We start from the raw sequence: 19,387 nt of genomic DNA on the forward strand, positions 1-19,387 counted from the left end.
ACACCCGCGCGCTCTCTATCGGCCTATAGCAGCGCCTAAGCTTTGCAGCTGAAGAGTGGGCTTCCCCCTCCCATAGAGTACTGCCAACAGTAACTACGCCTCCCAGGACGACGCGCGGCCATCTCACGGAGACTGTGCGGGACTTAACCGCAATGCACCTTAGGAAATGTAGTTCTTTCTATACACGGCATGAAGCGCCCCCTTTCGTTCTATGCAGATAAGTGGGCGGGCCTCTTGACCCGCGTAGAAGAAGAATGTCAAAGAGAGACCAATAGGCGAGGGCAGTAGTTGCTGGATGCGGCAAATGTATTTTCTATGTAAGAAGGCGGGGAAGAAATAGCCGTCGCCGGCAGAGTCGGGCGCGCCGCTTCCTCCTCTGTCTCTCGCATGTGTCTTAAGCGCAACAGGGGAACCTTCGCCTACGGGAGCCATGTCTGAAAGCGGCTCCTCGTCCGCCTCCATCCCCAACGGTGGGGCCGCTTCCCGGCAACCCGGCAACAAAGTGACCGTGGTCCTGGGAGCACAATGGGGCGACGAGGGCAAAGGAAAAGTAGTGGATCTGCTAGCGCAGGACGCGGACATCGTCTGCAGGTGCCAGGTGAGGAGCCGAATGGGCCGAGATGGAGTCACCTTGAGCCTCCCGGGGGCTCATTCTACGAAGAGACGGGGAAGCGGGGCGATTTAATAGCTCCTCCGCGGCTTTTCCCGCCTTAGTTTCTATGGTAACTACCGCGCTCTATCTTAACCCGCCATCGCTTGCGCTTTTAATCAGCAGTCAATCAATAGGAGTATCTTTCTCTGTCTTCCCCCTTCCCCCATGCCCGTTTCCTCCTTCGCTTTCCCCATAGCCGGCTCTTCTCGCGCCTTCTCTCCACCCCCCCTCCAGCCCCATTGTTGTTACTATGCTGGGTTGATGCTGCCTTAGAAGCTCCTAGAGGCTTCCCCGACGGCGCTGCTTTGTGACGGGGAGAAACCCCAGCAGCGACCTGTTCCTTCCTTCCTTGTAGTTCTCTCCTCGCTCTCCCCCCCCCCCCCACCACCACGGGCCCAGCCAAACCGTTAAGGCCATTTCCCGCTTGGGGAGGGTGGAGAGTGACTCTGTCGCTCGTCAGTCAGTCAGTCAGTTGTCCACTGCGTTTTCCTTCGGGCTCCTGCAGTGCCGCGGTGGCTGCCTTCGCCCTGGCGAGACGTGTGGGGCAGGAAAACCTTGTTGGGGGGGGGGGGACGCGAAGTGTGAGCGAGAAATGCAGTTGTGGTTGGCGAGGCCTTGGCCGCCCCTTTACCAGCCCCCTTCTCTTAACCCCTATCCTGAGTCCTTGGAGGCAGCAGGAGGAAGAGGAACGTTGAGTCTCAAGCGTTCAGTTCTTGTTGTGCTCTGTTAAAAAGGCAGGAAGGTGTGCTTTTGTTTTTCCAAAAAAAAAAAGAAAGAAAGAAATGTACACACCTGAGTGGTTCTTTGAGTTCTAACTTGTTGTATAAAGATGGCTCATGAAGAGATGTTGGTATTGCATATCATTGATGTACACTAATCATACAGGAGATACTAGAATAATGTTAGATACTAGTAAAGTCCTAAATTAGGTTGGAAATAATAATTAAAACACCTGTTTTCTCTAACTGGCTGATTTTCTAGAAACCAAGAGAGTCTAGAGATTATATAATGTGACTACAGTGTGCAACAGAAATGTTCCTAAACTGTGGCAAGAATCCAAAGAGCATCATGTGCATGCTTAAGCTCTTCCATACATGTACAAGAAATGTGGTGACTATTTTACAAATGCAGCCTCTCAAACTACATCAGATACTTCTCTGGAGGATTTTCTGGCCTTCAGGAAACATGAGTGCTGTGGTGGGAAAGGCCCTGTTGAATGCCTAGAAGTTCACGTACAACTCTGGATCTTTGTATGCAGATTGTAGGCTGCATATTTCAAACATATTTAGATAAGAAAAGGTTTATCACCCTTAAGCAATGTAATGTAATAGCAGTTCCATACTTAGGGGATGATACTTTGCTTTCCTTTCCCCCTCCTCCTCCTCCCTCCCAATCCCCTTTCCTTTTGTGTCATGTCTTTTAGATTGTAAGCCTGTGGGCAGGGACTGTCAAGAAATACTTTTGTAAGCTGCCGTGAGAGCCTTTTTTGGCTGAATGGGGGCATAAAAATCCTTAAATAAATAAATAAATAAATAGATGATAAATCAGATTACCTGCCATACCTAGATGACTCAAAATCATAGGCTGTCTGACTGATTTTAAGAATCTGAATAGATTTCAGTTGCTGTGTTTTGGAGGGCTACTATTATGGCAAAACCTTGTCGTTTCGTTTTGTTTCCCATTTCAACTTCTTGTTTATGTTTTTTCTTGTATATGTCATACTCTGAAGTCATTGGCACTGTTACTTTGTAAACATTCTCCTCACTCCTATTCAACTTTTCAGAATCATGGCCCCTTAGCCTATGAAATATTATTAGCACTAGGAGCAAACATAAATTCTGAAGTTCTCTTCAAATTATGCTCTGCTTGTTTGCAACCATCATTAGAACTATTGCATTTGTGTAGAATAGACAGATTAAAATCAGGCTTAAAGAGTAGGCCCATATACTGGGTTGTATCAAACATTGTGTGAATGGGAAGCTACTCATCTAGCAGTTCTTTCCCATTGCTTACGCCTCTGCATACCCTGAAAAGCATCTATGGAGGGTCAAGGAACCTTCCTGCGCAGAGAGGCTGCACTGTGGGGGCTGAACTGTAAAGGGGGGAATTACCAAAAATCAGGCAGAGGCCTCTTATACAAGCACTTGCCCACACTGGCTGCATTCAGAAGACACAATAATCAATGTGGGGGGGAAGCAACTCTCAGTTGAGTTGATTATTGTGTCATGTGGGGATACACACAACGCACACACAACCGAGAGTATGCTATTTTGCCATTTTAAGCAACGGAGAAAAACAATGGACTGCTCCGTTGGCTTATCAAATAATCAATTGATTAAGATGTTGGCGGGGGCTCCCCCCTTTATTGAGTGCACTATTCCATTGGCCATATAATTCTCCAGCAGGAGCAGCCAAAACACCCCAGCTGTTCCTATACAGCCAGCAGAACTTGCAATGGCTGATGGGATGTGGCCAGGAAGACTGAGGGAGGGTGGAGCACCGGCAGCCCAGAAGTTCGCTGGGACTTTCAGCCGCATGACAGGGGAGGGGCAACATGTCATGTGAGGAGTACCAGGAGAATAATGCTGTGAGTGTGTTATTACCCCCTCCGTTGCCTAATACGTCGTTCAAACTCAGCCTCTGTTTAGGAGGGTCCACCGGCCCTGTGATGAGTCTTTTGCAGGATAGGAAAGGAGGGGCATAGGAAAGATCTATTGCATGAATGATCGCCATCTCACCCAACTTTGATCCATCCTGTTGTGAATGAAGTGCATATTCAACGTTTAAAATCCTAAGCATGAAAGTCTGTCAAGGCCTCAAACTTATACATGCATATATAATATTTTAAATATATTTTATACTGAGTTAGGTGAAGAGTCCATATACCCAGTACTACACTGAAACTTTCTCCGTTTTGATCTTTGGGTCAAAAATAGAGCTTTTTTGCATGGGAGCAGAAATATTTATCAAAAGCCGTTGTCAAAACATTCAGCTTTTTTCAATACTATTTTCTTCCATTATTTCTCCTCCTTTCCCCTAGCTACTTTTTGGCACATCTTTCTGGATTAGTCACATGGCCAGTCCCTAGTTAATTAGCTATATACATCATAATGTGATCCCTAATCAGATTTAGCTGATGTCACTGAGGGCAAGTGCTTCTTGAATAGCTGAGTATTTCTGAAGAAGCAAATGAAAAATACCTAAGGGCTTTTTGATGTCAAAAATATCATCTGCTTCTGGCTTAGTTTTGTGACTCTCCTGGTGGTTGGGTAGATTCAAGAGGTTGGAGCATCTACTCAATGAGGGAAGGTTACAATAGGTGGAATTGTTATCTCGAAAAAGGAGGCTAAGAGGAGGCATGATAGAAGTGTACAAAATTATGCATGTGGCGAATGTGGATAGGGAGTCATTTTTCTTCTTCTCATAATATTAGAAGAATTCCATGAAGCTGATTGGTGGGAGATTCAGAAGAGATAAAAATAAGTCCTTCACACAGCACATAATTAAACTATGGAGTTCACTACCACAAGACATAGTGATGTCCACCAATTTGGATGGCTTTAAAAGGGGGTTGGATAAATTCCTGGAGGAGAAGGCTATCACTGGCTACTAGTCCTTATGGCTCTGTGCTACTTCCAGTATCAGAGACAGTAAGCTTGTATACACCAGTTTCTGGGGAACAGGAGTGAGAGGGTACTGTTGCAGTATGTCCTATTTGTGGGTTCCTGGTTGACAGCTGGTGGGCACCCAGTGTTGGACTAGTTGGATCCTTGATCTGATCCAGCATGGCTCTTCTTATGTTCTCCTATTGCTTACCTTAAGAGATAGGATACTAGCATAGATTTCCTATTTGTCCTTTCTAATTGAGCAGTTGTAATGTTTTTTCCTTAAATATTTTGCTCATAGTCTTTCTTACAATTAGCCAAGTGGGATCTGTAACAAAAAGTTGTGTGTGGCGTACACTTGTTTAGGATAATCAATTGCATCCCAAGTCAGTTAACATTCTGTGGCTAGTGAGCATGGACTGTTTTGGGTCCCCTCCCCACTTAGAGTTGGTTGTAAATATCATTGACTATAGTCTGCATTTGTATACTGCCCATTAACAATACTTTCTGTTAATGTTTATTTATTTTTATTTATTGCATTTTTATACCGCCCAACAGCCGAAGCTCCCTGGGTGGTTCACAAAAACTAAAACCATTCAAAGTATAAAACAAACAGTATAAAAACATGATTAAAAAATAAAGGTTTGTTTGGTAGTACTTCGACCTCAGGGTCCCCTCAAGCCTGTTGATAACTCCCTCTTGAGTGTAGATGTTGCCATTTTGGCTATGTAAGGAGCAGCATTTAGATATTTTAAGTTCCCTCTTAGTGTAAATATTGATGATAATACAATGTTTCGTAGAACTCCACCTTTTTTCAAACAAGAAAGATGCAAACAATGACCAAGAACTGCAAAACTAGTTCTGAGATCTCAAATGGGATTTAGGCTTCTTTCTCAAACAGTCTTTCCATGACAAGCCTGCTTTTGAAATTGAGGGGAGTTTCAAAAGAAGTTTGTACTATAGCATGGGGCTCAGCTGTTCAAAATAGCTCTTAAAACATGATAGCTGAACATCTGCAGCTGCCTCCTGATTTGACTGTCTATTAAGAACTCTAAAATTAGGAGAAGGATTAAGTTTCTTTTCCAAAAATAAACAGATTCTAAAATATATTTTACAGTATTAATTCCTTTGTTTTCTGTTAATTCTAGCTACTTTGTACCTGTACCTCTCTTGAATGATGTAAACATACTCAAGTGTTAAAAAGTTAGAAAAATGAAAGTTGCCATTCTCATACATCACTTTAACTCTCTCATAGTCAAATGGAATAACAGAACAGTGTTGTTGTAGCGCTATCTAATTATTTCATCAGATATGCAAGCAACTATGCAGTACTAATTTAGGCTATAATCCTATACAAAGTTACTTGGGAGTAATCCCACTGAATAGTGGGACTTATTTTTGAGTAAGCATATGTAGGGTTGAGCTGTTAATCTCTATAATATGCCATGCTGGAAATGAACAGACTTTCTGAAGTAAAGTGTTAATTCGTCAAATTATTGTCTCGTTTTTCCTTTGACATATATTTACTTAACTGCTGTGCATGTTGACTAGTTAGGATACTTTAGGATTATCAACTAGTGGTCAGGGATTGCATTCCTCTCTGAAACATAATCTGAGCAACTGAAGATGATTTTAAAAAATGGCACTTCTGCAACTGCAGTTATAAAACAAAACATTACTATAAAACTTTATTTCCCCCCCTTAAAATGGCATGATGGAATCTTGACAGAGGACATCTTAAACCTCAAAGAATACCATTATTCTGTGTTGGGTTTTAGAACATGGATTCTCAGGAAAATCAGAGATTACAGCTTGCTTTGAAGGCAGACCCTGTTCACTTCCATGGAAAAAACAAGCTTAAATCCGGTACATCAAAACCTACTAGAAGGGTATAACTGCAATTTAAAAGACTGGCTAAGATTGTACATAGTGTCTTTTTAGTTTTAGCCTTCAGGAGATGTGATACCTGATATAGCCTTATTAAAAGTAGCTAATGTGATTTATAGATGTACATAGTTGCACTGGCTGTCACTTGGGCTATCATAGTTATAGTGCTCTCCTGGATTTGACACATGTTTTGCAGCCTTCCATTTGTACTCCTATTTTAACTTCTTACTACATTAAACTGTTTATTTTAATTTTTGTGAACCACCCAGAGAGCTTCGACTATTGGGCGGCATAGAAATGTACTAAATAAATAATGTAGGAATGTGCAAACTTGGTGGCTGAAAGGATTTTGGGATGTTCTCTAAATATCTGTGAGTTTTGGTGCTATATGACAGTTTTGTATGTTGCTGCTGCAACTCCCAGGATTGCTTAACATTGGCTGTGTTGACTAGGGCTGATGGAAGTTGAAGTCCAAAATATCTGGAATGAAACAGGGTGGAGATGGCTGCTGAAAGCAATAGTCCCTATGCTCTTATTTGTTTCCCTGTTTTATTAATCTAGTGGCACCCAATTGGACTACTAGAGATAATAGTGATACTGCCAAAGATTTCTGAGCCAAGTTTATTGTTTTATTCTGGTTAAGAACATGTACAGAATTTGATTGACCTAAGTAACAATTAGGCTCTAGCTTTCTTTCTGTTAATTGGTATAAAGTGTTGACTTGCACAAAGGTCTCTAGATAAGAGCTACAGTCCTTTCTAATATCTTGTGATGTCAATTTTAATTAAAACTGAAATAGTATTTGATCTAGGTATAACTAATCTCAGACTAGAACTGGGGAGAGAATAATTCAAATCCCCATTTAGTCATGAAGCTCTCTTGCTCAAAGTCACCATTTCTCAGCCTGCTTAACAGGGTTGTTATGAGGTTAAAATGGGGTGGGGGGATCATGTATGCTTCTCTAAGGAGGGATTATTGACCTCCAACATGTTTATTGGGAGAGAGATTTTGGCCTGCGGTGAGGTAGCAGAGGCAAGTGCACATATCCCAGCCCTTGCTGAAGTCAGTTTTTAGAGTTTGAGGGGTAGGAGGGAAGATGCAAGATTATCCTGCATGAGCTGAAGATCCTGGTTTTCTGTGGAGAGCCATTCTTTCTCTCTCACTCCTACCATTTTTGTGCTCAGCATGGACCTATCTTACTAATAGGGAGTGTAGTACTAGAAGTAGAATATATGAAATGCCTGCACAGTTTCAACTAGCTCACAAGCCTTCATCAGAGAGAGAGATTGCTAGATTAGGTTACCTCCAGGGAAGTAGTTCAACCAAGGATAAAAGCTTTGTAGCTTTTTCTGGGTGAGCAGCACTAGAGAGACTTCAGAAATATATCTTGCAGATAATTTAGAAGAAATGTTGTTTCTCACTCCTATTAAAAATATTCAAAAGATAAAATACTCAGTTATAAATAGCAACACATTAACATGAGGATAGAATACTATTTAGACTTATAATCCAAAGTTAGCACTTGTGGGATTCTTGATATTGATTTGGAAGCACTGATGCAGAGTTAAACAGGATGGATGATTTCGAACTTCTGCAGAAAGGGATGTCTGATAGTTTCAAAGCAGAGTTTAACTCCCATATCCTGCAACATGTGATGATATCTGCAACATGGGAGACCCTGCTCTATGGAGTTTAACTAGGGAGAATCCGGCACGCACACAGCCACCCTGTGGTCCATTCCAGTGGTGAATATGCCAAGATTATCGTGTGCTTGTGAGGATTTGTAGATTGGGGTTCTACTCCAACAGTTGCATTAGAAGATTTATAAGTGGGAACCTGCAACAAAATGTTCTGACTAGAGTGGTTCAGGACTTCAGCTTGGAACAGAATGCTTGTAGTGTGCTTTGGAGTTCAGGAGGGCATTTATTTTCTTTCTGGCACTGGGATTGGCATTAGAAGAGGAGCTAGTGGGAATGATCAAGAAAATGTTGCACTGTATTTCCAGTCCCTAGCAGGAGTGGCTTTCAATTCTAGTTTGCAGGCAAACTTTGTTTGCACAAAAAATATTTAGCCCAGTTTGGATCAAAACAGGAAGTGTCTCAAATATAACTGCCTTCTATGACTAGTTTACTGTAGGGAAGGAAAAAAAAAAGAACGAGTGTCTAGAGTGCAAATGTTTACCTCTCTTGATGGAGTAATTGTTAGTAGCTGTGCTTAGGGCTCGCTGTTAACCACCTGAAACAATAAAAACTGGTATTTACCATTATGAATTCTATGGATGCCTGTAAGAAAAATGCTGACTTAAACCAAGTTTCCCATTGACACTTTATACATTTCTGAATCAACTTCTGTCTTGTCTAGATTAAGCTTCAGTTTGTTTGTCCTTGCCCAGTCCATTATCCACATCAGACAGTGATTTAGAACTAGAACAGCTTGCTTGGATCTTGATGGAAAGAAGAGATAGAGTTGGGTGTTATCAGCATTCTGGTGGCACCAAATCCTAAATTCCAGACAACCTCTCTCAGTTGTTTCATGTATTTGTTAAATAGCATGGAGGACAAGATGGAATCCAGAGGAACACTACAGGCCAATAGCCAAAGTGTTGAATAGGAGTCATCCAGCACTACCTTCTGATATTGCCCATCAGGAAAGACGAGAGCCACCATACAACAATGCCCAAGTTATATCCCAGAGAGATGCCTTGGAAAGCTGCCAAGAGGTATAGCAAAACTAACAATGACACACTTCCCTCTTCCTTTTCCCAGTATAGCTCATCTACTAAGGCAACCAAAGCAGTCTCTGCCCCATAACCAAGTCTGGAGCCAGATTGAAATGTATCTAGATAATCCACTCCATCCGAAAACCCCAGACATACTATGGAATTATACTAAAACAGTTCATTGCAATTTTAACATGTCAGTTAAAATAATAGTAAAACAATATATAAAAATGGCAGTGGAAGATCATAATTATTTTTTTTACAGTTCTTTCATGTTGTGTTTTAGGATTTGGCAACAACATAGGCATTGGAGCTCCATGACAAGTTTGAAGATTGTTCTTATCATTTAGTCCTTATGGTTTCAGAGATATAACATGCCAAAAACACACATTCCAAAGAACTTTTTATACTTAAAATTATCTGTTTTCCAGAAGAAGGCTCTTCTCTATAAATATTTCCTACTTAACTTAGAGCTGTAGAACATTATTATAAGTCAGATAAAACATAATTTTTATAAAAAAGCTATAGTAGTTGATAAGGCTGATTTACCTACAAGTTTGCTGGAGCTTCATTAGGATCCTTGCAACCTGCTCTGTAGACTATGTTAGATGCATTTGGAATCTCTAGTGTTGATGTGTGCACCCCCTTTTCTTTCTCTTCAGCACCCACTCTCCCCCTCCAGTCCTGCTGTGTTTTCCTCTTAGGCACCCAAATAAATGTGTTAAAAGCTCTGACAGTGTGATGCATATCTACTCAGAAGTAAGTCTTATTGAGGATTGCAGCCTCAATGATTAGTGGTTTTACTCCTTCGGTCGTTACAGCCAATGTAAAAGTGGAGACTGCAATGTAAAAGTACTGGAAATTTTGAAGCCATAGTGAAAAAGGAGTGTTACTCTACCAGGTACGGCAAAAATCTTAGAAAACATTGAAAAATATGCAATACTTGTCAAAAATAAACCTACCTTATTTAAGGCTATGAAGTGTATCATATAACATAGCACTTTAAATTGTACTGTATTCTAGATTTGTGAAATTTAAAAGAATAAAGGTTTTTTTCCAAACAATTTATTCAAGGGTATAAAAGCTCTTCATTTTAGTCAAACAATTGTTACGAATATGAGTGTTTAGGTGGAGCAGTTTGTAGCTGCTTCCCTTATGTATTACATCCAGAATCTTATACACACTTAAAATGAAGTAATGCTCTTTGAACTCAATGAAAGTTACTTCTAAGTAGACATTTATAGGATTACACTGTAAGTATACTTTGAAACACTTGGCATTGCACTAAAAGTTTTTATTATCTTGTGGTAGAAACAATATGTAAATCTTGGCATTCATGATGGAACAAAGAAACCATACTTTTAGTAGAAAAGCTCAAATAAAAAAATCCTATAATTAAGAAATTGCAATAAACTTGGATATTAGCATATTGTCATTTATATGTAGTGGAAATCTCCATCTTTTATGCATATTTATTTGGGAATGAGCCCCACTGAATATTGTAAAACTTCCTTCTGAGTAAATGTGTACAGATAAAAAAGTCACAATTAACATTAAAGAAAATTGACTAGCCTGAATCCATATTTATCTAGATTCCACTCCATCTTGGGGGGAAATATATAATTGAAAATGCTAGCATGTTTATTTCTCTAATCAGTGTGCGAAAAATCTATAGAACTTCCTCTTTAAGCTCGATTGACTTCGGTTTTGCATGAATTAAAATAAACATCTTTCAAGTGTAAGTTTGTTCTTTGATACTTTATTGCACTTGATGTCTCAGATTTTTCTATCTTCTGCAAGTGAGAAGCAAGAGCAGCCATAGGCTACACTATGCACACAGAACGTGGTACCAGGTTGCAGGAGCAATAGGTTTAGCAGACTCCTAATTGGGTCTTAAGAGTGTTGTATTGCTTGTTTAGTAAATCAGAAAGATGCTGTCACTAACACTACTACCATAGAATATTTTGTCTAGGGGTATTGAAGCGGTGTAATTGGCTGTAATAATATTTTAAAACACTATTTTAAAATGGTTCTTTCATCAATCGTTCTGAAAAAGAATCTCAAGTACCGTATTTCTTCGATTCTAAGACGCACTCCCTCCCCCCCGTATAAACCTCTCTAAAAACTGGGTGTGTCTTAGAATCGCGGGTGCATTCATTATTTCTTAGAATCAAAGCTTTTTTTCTGTTGGTGGTACTGAAATTAGTGTGCATCTTACAATCGATGGCGTCTTAGAATCGAAGAAATACGGTATTTGTTTCTTATTTAACTTTCCCAAACCAGTCAATAGTTGTTTTAAACTATTTTTAAAATAGTTGTTTTAAAACAACAAAAAATGGTTGTTTTATGATGATTTTAATTTTTGTGAACCGCCCAGAGAGCTTCGGCTATTGGGCGGTATAAAAATGTAATAAATAAATAAATAAATAAATAAAATAGTTTCACTGGAAAAAATGGAAAAACGTGTTCTTTTCCCCGATATTTTGTCAAAAGCTACTTTGGAATCCCCAGACTGTGAACTTGATGCCTATTCAGACTTTTGTTTTTTTATGTCTTTTAATAAAATAGGTCATTAAATGGCTCCAGTGGAGTAGCTTTTGGGGGTGCATGGAGTGCTGCAGGGATGAGCATTCCCTCCTCCATTGTTTAGTGCAGTGCCTCTGGGTCTTTGATCCTAGCAAAGGTTTACACCAGGAATCACAGCTTGTGGGCTGGATGCAGCCCTTGGTACAGCCTGCAGAGCTTTGGGGACTCTACTACTTATTTGTTTATTCCATTTTTGTACCGCCTAATAGCCGAAGCTCTCTGGGCGGTTCGCACAAATTAAAACCATTCAAAATATAAAACAGTATAAAATCCGTAATATAAAATACAACATAAAAACACAACCAGGATAAAATCAGCAGCAGTGCAGAAATACAATTTTAACATACAAATTTAAAACAGCAAAGTTAAAATTAAATTTATAAACTGTTAAAATACTGAGAGAATGAAAAAGTCTTCACCTGGCAGCTGAAAGAATATAGTGTAGGTGCCAGGCGAACCTCCTTAGGAAGCTCATTCCACAGCCGGGGTGACACAGCAGAGAAGGCCCTCCTCCTGGTAGCCACCTGCCTCACTTCCTTTGGCGGGAGCTCTCAAAGAAGGACTCCTGAAGGATGACTTACACCGCAACCCAGCTGAACAGCTAGACTGTGGGGTGAAAATGCTGTTCCAGCGTTACTATTAGTGCCGGGAAACGATTTCACTGGATATTGTTAGGAGTCCCTTGCAACCCCAACTTTAAGATTTCTGTTTCCACTACTACTACTTTCTGCCTAGGAACAGATTCCTGCCCATTTTTGCAGAATTTCTGTCGACCTGAATATGTATGTTTACAGAGTAACTAGTTAAGACTGTAGGACCGCTTGTACTTTACCATCTCTACATAGAAGTCATTTGTACTTTACCTTTTTCCACAAATTGCATGTGTTCTTTGTTTCCCTAATTTTCTGTGAGTAAACATTTTAGGACAAATGTTTTCTTTATTCATGTGTTTTAAGCTGGTGTTAATCTTAAAGTTTCTAAAGCCTGCTTCCAGGCCTAAGAAATTACCATACTGATCAGGGAGGAGTTTGGAAAGGGCTGACTAGGATCTAGTACTCAGTGAGAGTATGGTCCTAAGTTGATACAACAATCTACCCCCTCCAAATACTTCAGCAAAAGTGCATTCTCTTTCGAAGGGAACTAGAAATCATCTGTAGAAGGCTGGTGGCAGCAAACCAAGACTTGAGCTGGTTATCTTAAGGAAGTATGTTTTTGGGAACACAAGACTCTGAGTAAAGGGGTGATACACCCCTAAGTAAAACGTTGCCTTAATTCTTGTGACATAAGTTTTAAAATATTGGAGCTAGCCTCTATTTGAGCTTGAAACCAATCCCTTGCCGATGTCAAGTTCTCTGGCATATACAGGGAGCTTGAGGGAGAAGTAGGGATTTCTTTGATTTGCCCTGCGATATGGGGAAGGTAAGAAACTACTCCTGTTTCTTTAAACTGTAACGTAAGTGAAAGTTTGTGGCAGGTATGTGTGCTGCTGGCTATTCTTGCCATAGGGCTGTGAGTGCTTGCTCTGTGTGAGCTGGTGAGTGGATAGTGGATGTTGCTGTTTATCTGGTGAAGGTAGAGGGACTAGCAGTTCCAGAGGGAGCTGGAGAAGCAAAGTAAGGGAGACAGTAAATGGGAATGAGGCTTGGAGAGAAGGAGGATGGGTGCCAAGGTGTCCCAAGGAACCTCAGAATCGAGGCAGTGTAGATGGAATCATAAGATTTCCTTGCTAGAACTAAATGCTGCATTCTAGAGGATTGGACAAGGTGAAATGTTTAAGACAGGTGAATTTGTTGGATAGTGGAGAAAACATCTGCCAAACGTACAGGAGGCTTTCTAAATCTCTTGTGGTTTTATGGAATGACAGAGATGGCGTGCTATATCTATATAAATATTGGCTCCATGGACTATTGCAAGGTAAATCCTGTGAGAAAAAATATGCCAAGTATGTTCACATAACTAGAAGGCTGGATTTGTATATTTTACTCACAATTCAACTACCACAGCCACTGCACATTGTGCGTGCCTGTTGCATAGCACAATTAAAATTGACTTAATTTAAAACAAACATAACCCTGTGTTGTTAATCATAGACTGCAGTCCTAAACAAACTTAACTAGGGAACAAGTTCCATTGAACTGGGAGTACGTTTCATTGAACACAATAGTTCTTTGCTTCTGAGGAAGATGCATAGGAGTGTCTTGTTTGTTTACTTTCTACAAGCCGTTAGTTTTTCCTCAGTTCCTTAGAATAATTAAACTCATGCTAGCTTTGTCTATTGTCAAATCTAGCTCATAAAATATAATGCTTGATCACTTATTGAGTAGGACAGTAATAGAGAGTGTCTTGTATTCAATGCGTATTAGAATAGTTTGGGTTTTTACTGCTTGAACTGTGGAGGCTTTTCATGCTTCCCTCCCCCTATGTATCTGGTCTTCATCAGCTCAAGTGTCTCAGCATTACTGTGTTTTTATCTCAGAACAGGGTAAATATAGCTACATATAATGGTGTGCTTTCACTAGTGGTTTACTATATGGGAAGTGTTGTTGGATTTGCATAGTGGTTCTGAAGCAGTGACTAAAATACAGGGGTTTAGGGTGCAATCCTATGCATTTTTAAACAGAAAAAGCTCCCAGCTAGCCCCGATGTAGGATTTTTTCTGCCTAAACATGCATGGGATTGTGCCCTTAAAGTGCAGTTGTATGCATGTTTAGACAGAGAAAAAAGCTTACAACTAACTCCCAGCATGCCGGCAATTGTAAGGCTTGTTTCTGTCTAAATGTGCACAGGATGATGTCCTTATTCTTCTTAGTGGTCTCTGTGCATCACACCCATGGGCTCTGCGCCTGCGTGAGCTTGATCGGGAACTTTCAAAGCTTATGATAATTTTAGGCGGGAACCATGTCCACTGGGTTCCCACCTACTCTTTCAGTTTCTTTTCGACCGCCATTGTGGCTGCTCGTTCTTCAGGACTTCTCGTCAAAGAAATGTCTTCTTCTTACCTTTTTCTATATATATAAAAAAAGGGATTGTTAGTGTTAGTTTTTCTTGTTTTTGTTGAATTAGGTCGATCGCATATAAAATTGCGCGATCTCTGTGCCGCCTTTTTGGGCACGTATGGCCCTTAAGGCCCCATTTAGAAAATGTGTAAAGTGTGGAGCTAAACTCCCGCCTACTGATGGCCACTCCCTGTGTTTAATTTGCCTGGGAGAACAGCATATTCCAGAATCCTGTCATCACTGCATGACCTTTACCAGACAGACTAGAAGACATTGTGCAGACCGTCTCCGCGCTGTTCTGAGGGAAAAAACCTTACTTGCGGTAGACGAGCCTATTCTCCCTATGGCCACGATGCAAAGCGTGCCAAACCCAGGCCAGCTCTGCAGGGGCAAGATTCTGTAGAACGCCTTGACTCTCCTGCACTGGGCCCCTCCCTATCAGTCGTGATGGCAAAAAAGATCTCAAAGAAGGCCCGTACGCCAAGACACGGAGAATCGCATAAAAAGAAAAAGAGGCACTCTGTGGAGGAAACATTTGTGTCTGAGCCTCCAAGGAAAAATACGATGCTAGCGCCTCCTCCACCTTCACTGCTGGATTCACCGGCTCCTTCCTGTACCGAGCTCCAAGTGAGGTCTCGGTACCGGCACTGGCATCAAGACATACTTTATCAATGTCCGAGGGTGAGATACTGGCATCAAGACATACTTTATCGATGTCCGAGGGTGAGATACGGGACCCCACCCCACCGACACACATGGAGAAGAGACAGATACCGCTATCTGAGGGCACAGACTATAGATCTCCTCGATCTCGTCCGCAGACCCTGTCCTCGAGGCATAATCCACGGTCTCATGGACGCCACTATTCAAGGGACAGATTGCGCTCCCCAAGATCGTGCTGTTCAGACTCCGACAGAGAGTCTAGCTGGTCAGCCCTGAGACCATACTATGGCTGAGGCGACTGTAATTACTTCAGACCACCTGACTACCACTATTATTACGACTGGCATAATCACCCCCCTCGATACCAGCAGGAGGGGCAATTCGTCCTACCACTGCCAGTCTCTCAGTCGGCACCGAACCCAGCCTCGGTACCCACCCCCACTCCCCATCCAGCAGCCCCAATGCCAAACCTGGCTTCGGAGCATCGTAGACTTGAATTACCATTGCCACCTGCTCACTCATTGGGTGGGGATGACCAAGAATCCTCCTGCTCCCCAGGGGAGGATTACCAATCCGATACAGCGTCGTTATCATCGGTAACCCCCTCCACTCTATCTCCGGAGGGAGCGGTTGGGACATGCAAATCCATGTCCCCACCAGACGACAAGGCCCATTTCACCGAAAATGTGCAAAGAATGGCTCAGTCATTAGGCTTAGAGATGCATCAGACTATAGAGCATGTTAAAGACCCAGTGTTCGATGCAGTTCATTCAGAACTGCCAACCACAGTAGCTATACCCTTTCTGCCTACGCTTCTCCAAATGGCCAAACAGTCTTGGAAAAATCCTTCTTCTATGCCACCAACAGCTAGAAGATTAGAGAATATGTACAGAGTTCAGGAACCGGGTGCAGAATTTCTCTTCTCTCACCCCCCACCTAACTCGGTGATTGTGGAGGCTTCGCAGAGCAGATCACAGAAAGTCCATTCCTCCCCTGTAGATAAAGAGGGCCGCAGACTCGACCTACTGGGCAGACGTTTATACTCTTCTACTGCCTTAGGACTTAGAGTCGCGAATTATCAGGCTGTCATGGCAAGGTATCAATTGTTCCTTTGGGAGAAGATGGGATCGTTATCTGACCATCTCCCAGAGGAACAACGAGAGCTTGCCCAAGTTTTTCAAGTGGAGGCACAGAGAATGGCGTGGCAACAAATTAATACTGCCCGTCACCAAACGAACTGTAATTCAAAGGTGATGGTGGGAGCAATTGCCCTGCGCCGCCATGCATGGTTACGCTCTGCTGGTTTAACTCAGGAAGCCCGCAAAAGAATTGAGGACCTTCCATTTGATGGGGAGGGCCTTTTCAACAGAAAAACTGATGACACTATGGATGTTATACAAAAAGCTAAGAACACAGCACATAAAATGGGGATATTACAGCCGCAATCGAGTTTTAGGCAACGTAAGTGGTACAAAAGTCCAACTTCTCAACAGTTCTGCCGACCTGCGGATCGCACCGATAGACAACAGCCCAACTGGCAACAACGTCGGTACACACAGAACTTCCCTAGGTACCAGACTCCTAGAAAGAGGGGGGACTCCAATAAGAAGCAGCGGCTTTGACTCCCTCATGGTATGCCGCAGTATATACCTTGAAGGACAACATCTGGAGGGCACCAAGTTGGGGAAGGCTGCTTTGGAGAAAGGCAGGCAGGCAAAGAACACCTCAGGTTCTTGCTCTAACTGGACTGTCTCCTTATCCTACAAAGCCATTACCACTAATTGCCTGTGGGAAAGATCCCAGACAGGCAGGTGAAAATTACCTCAGGCCCCTGTTTCACCTGGTCTGTCCTCCCTTCCCCCACAGAGCTTTCTACCATCAGCTGCTCTGCGGGTCAGATCCCTATGAGTTATTTTCAGTACTGTTTTATAGTGGTTTATATTACTGCATTGTTGTCCAACTTGTAAGCCACCTTGGTAGGATTTTATCCTGAAAAGCAGGATATAAATAATTATAATAAATAAAAACTATAATAACATGAGGTATTTAATTGAGAACAACCCTGCACATTGTAAAGCTTATTGTTTCCATTCAAGAAATAAACTTTGCCTTGTGAATTCAATTGAAAAAAAAACATTGAAAGTGTGTGAAAATGGAAAGATAAGTTGAAAGCAAGTTAAATAAACAATCAGTCAAGTCAGTGTAGGTACTTTCAAGAGTATTAGTAAGGTGTTTATTGTTCATACTGCCAAACTAAGTAAAAAATACCTTGATTTGGCTTTCTCCCTAGCTATAAAGAAATTGTAACTACATATATGAAATGGGCATAGTAGTTTTAGTGTTAAAAGTAATTATTTGTACGTATTTTCGGACAAGGTGAAAAACAATTCATTCCTTTCTAATCTGCAGGGAGGCAACAATGCTGGACATACTGTTGTTGTTGATTCTGTGGAATATGACTTTCATCTATTACCCAGTGGTATCATCAATCCAAAAGTCATGGCATTTATTGGTAAGTGATCATTTTTCAAAATTCAGTGTACCTCTACAGTCTACAGCTCCTTGGTCCTGAAAAACATGGAAGAGTAGATTATGAATGTCTATTGGCACTTCTGTCAACATCGAAACACATTGTGAAATAGCTCTACTTAAATGTATACATTAGGAATCGCCTGCATTTCCTTTTTTTCCAAAGCAAGCATGCACATATCCATATCTAACATTCCAGCAACATTTCCTGATGGTATTTGTAGTAATGCTGATTGTTCATTAGGGAGTTACATATTTGGACACCCATGATCAAGTTTCCTGATACCTTTATTTCAAGGGCTGCTTGAAGGGCTGCTAATTTGATCAATGAAGCTGTGCTGTGAAATCCCTGAAGTTGCTATTGCCCCCACTGGAAAGGAGACAGGAACTAGATATCCACATTGTACCTGTTTTTAGTCCCCAACAGGGGAGCAAATAGCACCTTTGTGGGTGATTTTAGTTGGGAAAATGGCATAGATTGATATTAACTCAATAGGCTGCAGGGCTTTCCACACTTTATATAGGAGTAGCCCTGAGCCTGCTTCTTGGTGTGCTTAATAGCTGCAGCTAATTCCAGTTCTTTGATAACTGTTTCTCTATGGGGCATGTGTTTGCAAACATATTTGTTGTGTTCAAAGTTTGTTAGGTATAAAAGCAAAAAAAATTGGGTGTACACCTAAAAATTGAAAAGTGTGAAGTGATATTCACTCCTTAGTTTCTTTCTCTCCTTGTCCTTTCTTCATAATCTATTTGCTAGTCATAACTTTATTAATGAAATAGATCCACCTAATTAATTAAGGTGCATGCCTTTTTTTCTTTCAATGGTTTTCTTGAACTATAGAAATAATGACTGAACAGGGAGGATTTAGAAAAATTGAGCACCCTATATTGCATATGTAGAATTGCTTTCATCATTGACACAGGACTTGAATTTTAATTGAAATGGTTGAACAATAATATTGGTGTACTTTTCCCATCTCCAAAGTAAAACTGTGGACTTCAGGAGAGAAAGTTAATATATGTTGCATTCTTCATTGAACTCTCTCTTTCATGGCTTTCTCCAGGAAATGGTGTGGTTATTCACTTGCCAGGGTTATTTGAAGAAGCAGAGAAAAATGTTAAAAAAGGAAAAGGTAAGAACAGCTTTCTTAGGTACTGTCGTTGAGGAGGCAGGGATCCACTCACAGTGGCATGTAGCAGAACTCCCAATCCTTGCTAATGTGCTGTTCATACTCAGTTATGGCAGCCTTCCCCAATTTGGTGCCCTCCAGATGTTTTGGATTATAAGACCCATACTCTCCAGCCAGCATGGCTGTTGGGACCAGATTGGGGAAGGCTGCCTTATGGCGTCCAGTTAACACATTGATTAAAAAAAAAGGTAATCCTCATAGGCTTTTCCCCCTAAGAAAGTATTTATCCCTTACATTTTAATATCTACAACTTTGTGGTACATTACATACAATGCTCTAAAATGCAAAAACATACTGTGCATCAGTGGACAAGGATGACAGGTTAGTATTCAATTATCTAAATATTACTTTCAAACAAGTTTAGTAGCAAACAGGTACGGAGACTCAAAAATACCAAATATAGCATTGTTTTTAAGCTAAATATGGTCCTCTTGAGTAGTTTGCCATCAAATTTTGGTGGCAAACCAATGATTTTTATTATTTTTTGCTGGTAGTGTAGCAGCAGCAACAGGAGTGCAATCATTAGGGTGGTGTGGGAAGAGGAAATTGGCTGTTGGACC

The 19,387-nt window shown here is 41.2% G+C and overlaps 1 protein-coding gene across 2 annotated transcripts in view; it reads left to right on the forward strand.

Annotated features, from left to right (window-relative positions):
* Window positions 1-240: 240 nt before the first annotated feature.
* The window catches only part of ADSS2 (adenylosuccinate synthase 2), a 34,284-nt gene continuing 15,137 nt past the window's right edge, over window positions 241-19,387 (forward strand). For both annotated transcript variants that reach the window (XM_063124317.1, XM_063124318.1), the window contains exons 1-3: window positions 241-598; window positions 17,518-17,620; window positions 18,702-18,770. In XM_063124317.1, coding sequence (XP_062980387.1) covers window positions 431-598; window positions 17,518-17,620; window positions 18,702-18,770 — 340 coding nt within the window. In that variant the 5' untranslated portion in view covers window positions 241-430. The remainder of the gene's footprint in view (window positions 599-17,517; window positions 17,621-18,701; window positions 18,771-19,387) is intronic.

Source organism: Elgaria multicarinata, chromosome 4 (assembly GCF_023053635.1).
Source record: "Elgaria multicarinata webbii isolate HBS135686 ecotype San Diego chromosome 4, rElgMul1.1.pri, whole genome shotgun sequence".
NCBI lineage: Eukaryota > Metazoa > Chordata > Lepidosauria > Squamata > Anguidae > Elgaria > Elgaria multicarinata.